Source organism: Kryptolebias marmoratus, linkage group LG2 (genome assembly GCF_001649575.2).
Source record: "Kryptolebias marmoratus isolate JLee-2015 linkage group LG2, ASM164957v2, whole genome shotgun sequence".
NCBI classification, from domain to species: Eukaryota; Metazoa; Chordata; class Actinopteri; order Cyprinodontiformes; family Rivulidae; genus Kryptolebias; species Kryptolebias marmoratus.
This window is the reverse complement of record NC_051431.1, coordinates 29,896,615-29,904,289: the sequence shown is the minus strand read 5'-3', so window position 1 is coordinate 29,904,289 and position 7,675 is coordinate 29,896,615. Positions and strand designations below refer to the sequence as shown.

At 38.9% G+C, this 7,675-nt stretch overlaps 1 protein-coding gene across 1 annotated transcript; it reads right to left on the bottom strand.

The window, feature by feature from the left end:
• Positions 1-371: 371 nt before the first annotated feature.
• LOC108246338 (general transcription factor II-I repeat domain-containing protein 2-like) lies at positions 372-2,959 on the bottom strand. Its single transcript, XM_017433813.3, has one exon. The coding sequence runs from the start codon at positions 2,764-2,766 to the stop codon at positions 946-948; it is 1,821 nt and encodes a 606-aa protein (XP_017289302.1). The 5' UTR covers positions 2,767-2,959; the 3' UTR covers positions 372-945.
• Between the last annotated feature and the right edge of the window lie 4,716 nt (positions 2,960-7,675).

Here is a 7,675-nt window from a genome sequence, read left to right as displayed (position 1 = left end):
GCATGCTTTGGGATGTTGAGTTTGGAAAAATATTTGACTACTAGGGGGCACTCGTTTTTTGGGGTTTCAACTTCTGGCTTCTGTTCTTGTGTCTAGTGATAATATATTTCAATATATTACATAATTCCCTTTCAGGTATGTTACTGTAAATGCAAAGCATTATGGGCATATCTTAGCTTAGCTATAAGCTAATCAACATTAGCCGAAACAACAATGTCTGTAACTCAGTTAATTTTACAGATATTGAGCTAAAATGTGGTGTGGTTGTTGCTGACCGTAATTCACAGCACATTCTCAGAATACTGCACAATGTGCATAATCTTTAAATAGATTTTTGCTGTTAACTATTAATGTTAACACTGTCTGTTTAAAGCAGGGGTGTCAAAGTCAAATGGACGGAGGGCCAAATAAAACATTTAGCTACAAGCCGAGGGCCGGACTGATCGAATGTTCATTGAAATTTTTTTAAATGACGCATATAGTCTAGTGAACCTAATTGAACCTACTGAAAACCTAACAAATATATTCCAATATGATCAGATAAATAAAGCAATATTTTCTTATGGCTCTGTCAGTAATCTTTAATTTTCAACAGACACAAAAGACAAATTTCCTTTATATAAAAATCCCCATAACATGAACATTAAATGAAAGAAACCTGTATTATTCAAGGCACCATCAGTAGCCTATATTTTCTATTTTAGCAAAAGTGGGCTAAATTTACTTCAAAGAAAAAAATAATAGCAATTTTCTATCATCCACTCAACTGAAATATTTTTAAAATATAATTGGATTGAAATACAATAAAATAAAGTGCAAAAATCTATTAATCAAAAACAACACTTTCCTCAAGGAGAAGTAACATGCAGTGAAAACAAATATTAAACTTTAACTTTTAAACTTGAACTGAGTAAAAACTCTAAATATGTGATTGCACAGTAATGTTCACTTGTTTGAGGTTGAGGGTGATACTTGGTGGTGTCCCATCTTTTCCACAAGTTCATCAATGTTCGGGGTAAGGCTCTGAGCTGAGGAAATCCTCAGAATTGAGTGAAGGTGTTCAGCAGTAAGTCGACTTCTGTGTGATGTTTTGTTCAGGTTCATCAAAGAAAACAGTTGTTCACACAGGTATGTGCTGCCAAACATAGACAACGTTTGAGCAGCCTGGATGCGCAGCTGGGGCATTGTGTCGGGGAGGAAACGGGCAAACTCCGCAGCACCCACTGCCGCATATTTTGCCCTCAGTGCATCATTGCATTGGAGGTCAATCAACTCCATTTGGAGGTTTGGTGGTGAGCTTTCCACGTCAACAGCAAATGGATTACCGAGCAGTTCAAACCTGTTTTTTTGTGCTTCAAAGTCAGCAAATCGGCGTCGAAAGTCAGCGGAAAGCATACCTATTTTATCAGCAAACTGTGCGCTCGGGAACGCACTGGTAGAGAGCTTCTCTTTCATGGTCTGGCAGCTGGGAAAGTGGCTCAAATTTTCTTTCCGCATCTGCGTCTCCCACAGAGTCAGTTTGGTTTTAAATGCCTTCACTGTACTGTACATATCAGAGATGACACGATCCCGACCCTGCAGCTGCAAGTTCATTGCATTCAGATGACTCGTAATGTCGCACAGAAAAGCCATTTCACACAGAAACATCTCGTCTCGGAGTTGTGTTGTGTCTTTCCCTTTGCTGTCCAAGAACAGACAAATCTCCTCACGAAGCTCGAAACATCTTTGGAGCACCTTTCCCTGGCTTAGCCATCGCACCTCTGTGTGATAAGACAAATCACCATGCTCCGTTTCTAACTCCGTCAGAAATGCCTTGAACTGGCGGTGATTTAAACCTTTGGCTCTGATAAAGTTAACTGCGCGTGTGATGATGCTCATTACATGTTCCATTTTCAAGGCTTTACCGCACAACGCTTCCTGGTGTATGATACAATGATAAGCTGCCAGCTCACCTGTCGCGTTTTCCTCTTGCATCTTTTCCCGTATCTTCGCCACCAGTCCGCTCCTGTGTCCACACATCGCAGGTGCTCCGTCGGTTGTCAAACCCACGAGTTTTTCCCAAGGCAGCTCCATCTCATTTACACATCTTGACACCTCTTCATACAAATCATGCCCCGTAGTTGTGCCATGCATAGGACGTAAAGCCAAAAACTCCTCTGTCACGCTTAGGCTGGAGTCCACTCCGCGGATGAAAATTGACAACTGGGCAATGTCAGAAATGTCGGTGCTCTCATCCACAGCCAAGGAATATGCGATGAAATCTTTTCCCTTTTTCACAAGCTGCTCTTTTAGATTGATGGACAACTGGTCTACTCGCTCGGCAATGGTGTTTCTGCTCAGACTCACATTTAAAAAGAGTTGCCTTTTTTCTGGGCAAACTTCGTCACAAACTTTAATCATACAGTTTTTGATGAAATCCCCCTCCGTAAATGGCCGGGCTGATTTAGCGATCTCTTCTGCCAAAATAAAACTGGCCTTGACAGCAGCCTGGCCTTGTGATTTGGCTTTTTTGAACAGAGCCTGTCGAGATTTGAGGCCTCGTTTTAATTCCTCGGCCTTCTGTAGCCTTTGTTCCATGTCCATATTCTTGTTTTTGTCCGCGTGTTTCGTTTCATAATGTCGTCTCAGATTATACTCTTTCAGTACCGCCACACTTTCTCCACACAGAAGACACACAGGTTTTCCAGCTACCTCCGTGAACATATACTCCGACTCCCACCTTGTTTGAAACCCCCGGTTCTCAGTGTCCACCTTCCTTTTTGCCATTTTTGATGGGTATCTGAAAGTTAATTTTACAGTTATGCTGGCGACTGCTGGGCTAATAAACACTGAAATGAAGCAGCCTATTGCTCGGTGCGTCACCGTTGCATTGTGGGAAATGTAGTATTGGTGCGTGTAAAAGATCTGCGGGCTGTCGGCTTGCTGCGGTCTGCGGGCCGGTTCTAATAATAAATCAAGATCATCCCAGGGGCCGTAAAAAACCTTCTCGCGGGCCGGATGTGGCCCGCAGGCCTTGACTCTGACATATGTGGTTTAAAGCATATCTCATTAACTGTTAACCGATTTTAATGAAACTCAAAAAATCATTATAACTTTAACTTTTGAAGACAAACTTATGCAAGATGGCCATCAGAGCTAATCAACCTTAGCAAACGCATAATTAGTTATAACTCAGTAAATTTTACAGGTGTTTAGTTAAAATTGGGCAGCTCCTGTTAAATTATGGTCACTGGCCTTTATACAAAAACAAATGGACACACAGAGTTCTCAGGCCACCAAAAAAGTTGCTGACAGGTCTATTTACTTATAGCTATAAATGGCTATTGTTAACCATCAACTGAGCAATTGACTTCTACTAAAAGTACTTTTTTGCTTTTATTTCGAAATGATCATATAGCGCAACAATGTGAGAACAGTTTAACCAATTTTAAATCTTTTTTTGAGTGTAAAGCCAGGCACTTAAGGTTTTCATGTTTGTTTAAAGACTCATTGGTTAAATTTTGCCAACTTATATGCAACTAAGCTTAAGATGCCACCCTAGCAGCAATGACTGCTGTATTTAAAAATGCATCAAATAAACAACAGTTTACATTTGTTGTAAAAGGTATTGAGTGTGTGTTAGCAAAGGCAAACATTTGTCTTTTTTAACACATACCAATGAGTCAATTTTGATCCCCACTGAATGTCTCACATGCTTGTAAACAAATCCCTTCAAATTGGGAAACTGTAACCCTCATATTAGTAACCAGACATTAACTCACAGTAGTTCCACAGATATGATGACTTTATAAACACAGTTATGCTTTTGAAGTGTTCTTGAGTTAAATTTGTGAAAACAAGACAAAGCTAAGGGTCTGTCAGATGACCTCATGTCATTTGAGAATAAGAGTATATTGACACGTTACTTTACTATCAGAGGTTTGACTGCAACAATGGTCATCATCAAAGGGACGGTCATCTCTGAACTTGCTGAAATAAATGACTTCAATGTGTTCAATTGTGAGCATCTGGACACATCATGCACCAAACCAGAGAATGCATGTGAGTACTTTTTGCCACTGGTTTTATCAATGAAAACTTATATTAAACGTGATAAAAGCTGTTAATTGCAAGGACTTGGTCTACTACCACAGTCAGTGTTGCACAAAGACTGAGTTTACAGTACTGTTGTAAAATTATTGACCTTTAGTGTTGATATATTTAAAAATATAAAGTAAATAAATAAATAAATGCAAAAAAATATGATTTAGATTCTAAAAATGTTTAAATTTTTAGAATCTAAATCATATTTTTTTGCATTTATTTGTTAACCTTTCTCTGTGTGTGTTTTATGTACTTATTTCTGTGACTAAACAATTAACGCCCATCTTTTTGTTTTTATTTTATGAGCTGAGCTTTCACAAGATGCATAAGGTTGGGTATCCTCTGATTTAATAAGAAGTCATTAAAGAATTCCCAAGTATTAACATTTTGTGAGGAAACATTGCAGCTGTACATTTCTAAATTTGTGGAGAATATTTCAACAATAAATACCTATATTGTTAATATATTATAAATATTGTGCTCATACTAATAACACATGTGCCTAAATTGTGGTTGGTTGCACTGTTCTTGGTATTGATAGTTACAGAAGTTTTACTGGCTGCCAGTAAGTTACTGTAAAATTACAGGGAAATTGATAACAGTGCAGATCCTAGAAAAGATGACATCACTTTTTCTATGTATGGGTGTTAGACTTTCAGCTGCACATATCCACATGCACATTCTTATCTGGAATGAATATTGTGGTTATCTGAAATGGAATTCTTTTAAAACAATTGTTTTGGTTATCTACAATCCAATTGTTACTTGTCATAGGTTTTACCAGAAATATTTTCTGGTTTGTCAGATCTAAAATATGATTTTCTGGTTTTACTTACGAGTAGCGAATGGGGAGTAGAGAGATATTGCAGCTGGGTGTGGTAGTGGTTCATGTGTGTCATCGACGTGTAATAGTAGACCAAGAAGTGACCCTACCTTCTCTTTACCCCAGCAGGACCTGGTTTACAGGAGCTGCCTTGTTGTGATTTTGGAACTAGAGGCTGTGCTCTAGCAATGTGGGGCTTTAAGTTCTGCCTTCTGCCTCACACACAATCATGGAGTTACATGACCTTTTCTCTTAAACATGAAACAAACTACAGCTAAATGTAATTGAAAAATCAATAATTGAGCATACACCATCAAGGTAAGAACTATGTAAATCAACAACAGTCACCACGTGAAAAGAATTATCTGAGGTGTTATGTTTTTCTAATAAGCCAAAGTCTTGTTTGTTTATGTGGAGTGAGCAGGACGTAAAACTTGTACTGGGATCATCCTATGAGGAAGGTGTTCCTCTCATGGTTTCCACGTTCAGAATCCTGAATGGTATCCAACTTTAATATATGTCAGTGGTTTATGTGTGTGTGTATGTGTGTCGAGGGGGCAGAAGGGAAAGCTTGCCCAGGGTGCCATTCATGCTAGAAAGCCACTGAGTGACCACATCACGCACGCACATGCAGTGTGTGTGTGTGTGTGTGTGTGTGTGTGTGTGTGTGTGTGTGTGTGCATATTTACAGCAGCAGAGGGCAGCACAATAGCAGGCTGCATTTCTCTATTCCCGAACTCAGGGAGGGTCTCATTAAATTTGTCTCACTGTCTCTGACTGATGAAATTATTAATTCACATGATCACCCTGTGCTTCTATAAAGATATAGAGTACAGTTAATAAGTGAGTCTTGATTATCTTACATTTTCTTTTACAGCTAAAAGCTCCCTATACACAGCCCACTGGAGCCTTTTCAGAGTGATGGCTCACACAGAAAAACAGTCCACCAGTGAATAACAAAGGAAAGCCAGACGCTTCATGGGGATTTAGATGTTCAAAGGAGCAGCTTACGCCTTTGGGCCATGTGGAGCACATGTGTGCGTTCTTGAGTCAGAGAATGAAAACTGTTGTTTAACAAGCATTAATTGGAAGCCACTCTTACCAAAATATTGAAGATGTGGGACAAAACAGAATCCCACAGTGGTGACACATGAGCCTGTGATGAACATGATCTAAGAGAATTGTTGTCAGTGAGGCCATACCAAACTGTGTAACTCTCATATTGGTTTAACAAAAACCTCTGGATTGTGTGTGTGTGTGTGTATATCCTTGCGTCCATGCGTAAGTGTGCACTCAAGCTTGGATATGTTGGGCTTTAGGTGGTGGATATAACAGTGAACTGGCTGCTTTTAGTTTTTACTAATTCTTTAGTTTGGATAGTTTCTGAAAGTTTAATAAGAAACATCTTGGTTGGTTTTAAGAGTCTCATGGGTGTTTCAGAAACTCGGACACTGCCTCTGAGATTTAGTGAGGTTTGTGAAACTAGGATTTAAGAAAAACACTCTACAACAGGTCTTTAAGTTTTAGCTTTTATGTTTAATCCTTTATACTTGAAACACAATGGAGAGTTTGTATCATACTGTACCAAACAGTTTTTCAACAGCCATTTTACCAGACCTTAAATTTTCTAGTGCCATGAAAGAACAGACTAGGTACATGCCTTAGAGCTATTTGTGTAACTGCTATTGTTTGTGAAGTTATTTTTTTTTCATACCTTTTTGCAATCTGTTTCTGCATACTTTGGTATTTTTAATTATTCATATATCAAAATGTTAGGATCATTCAGGTAATGACTGCAATTGCTATAGTTTTGTTTGTATTATTTTTTGCAACTTTTCAAATTATAACTTTTAAATTTCCGTGACCTTTTTTTTTTTTGTAGAATGTATGTTTTAGCATGCACCGGTGCGCCTTACATTGCGGAAAATACGGTATATCTGGCAGAAAGAAATCAACTTGGATAAACACCTCACTTGTAAGAAATGAGAAAACCCTTTGTTGAAGGGCTGAACTTAAATGGCGTAAAACTTGACTTCACGATTACTATGAAATCTACAAAGAAAGGCTGCAAAGTTATCACTCTTCACTAAAACATGCAAGGGAAACATTTTTTTCGGAAATCATAAACAAAAACATCAACAACTCTCGTGCTCTGTTTGCCACAGTTGACATGTTGACAATCCCTTCTGTGATTTTTCCGCCTGAACTCCACTCTACCAGGGCCTGCAATGAGTTTGACAACTTTTTCACAGAGAAAATTACAAAAATTAGAAGGTTAATCTGCTCAGCCACACCAAACCCAATCCTGATGCCGCGCAATGCCACGATGCCAAACATATCAAATGCAGAGAAAATGGCTGTATTTCACCAACTCACCCATAAAAACTAACCTTCCATTCATCAGCAAAATTATTGAAAAAGCTGTATTTCAACAGTTAAATAGCTTCTCAACAACGACCAACCGCTTTGACATCTTTCAGTCTGGTTTCCGTGCTCACTACAGCCCTGAGACTGCCCTCGTCAAAGTGTTCAATGATGTCCACATAAATACAGACTATGGAAGAACAACAGTGTTGGTTCTACTGGACCTTATCGCAGCATTTGACACTGTTGACCATGATATATTATTAGAGCGACTGGAGAGCTGGATCGGACTCTTAGACACAGCACTCAGCTGGTTCAAATCCTACCTAAACAACAGAAACTTCTTTGTATCAATAGGCAACTTCTCTTCAGAGCGAACAGAAGTCACATGCGGAGTACCCCAAG

Bases quoted from the DNA above. Each gene is read 5' to 3' on its own strand.
- LOC108246338 (XM_017433813.3), bottom strand. From the start codon at position 2,766: ATGGCAAAAAGGAAGGTGGACACTGAGAACCGGGGGTTTCAAACAAGG.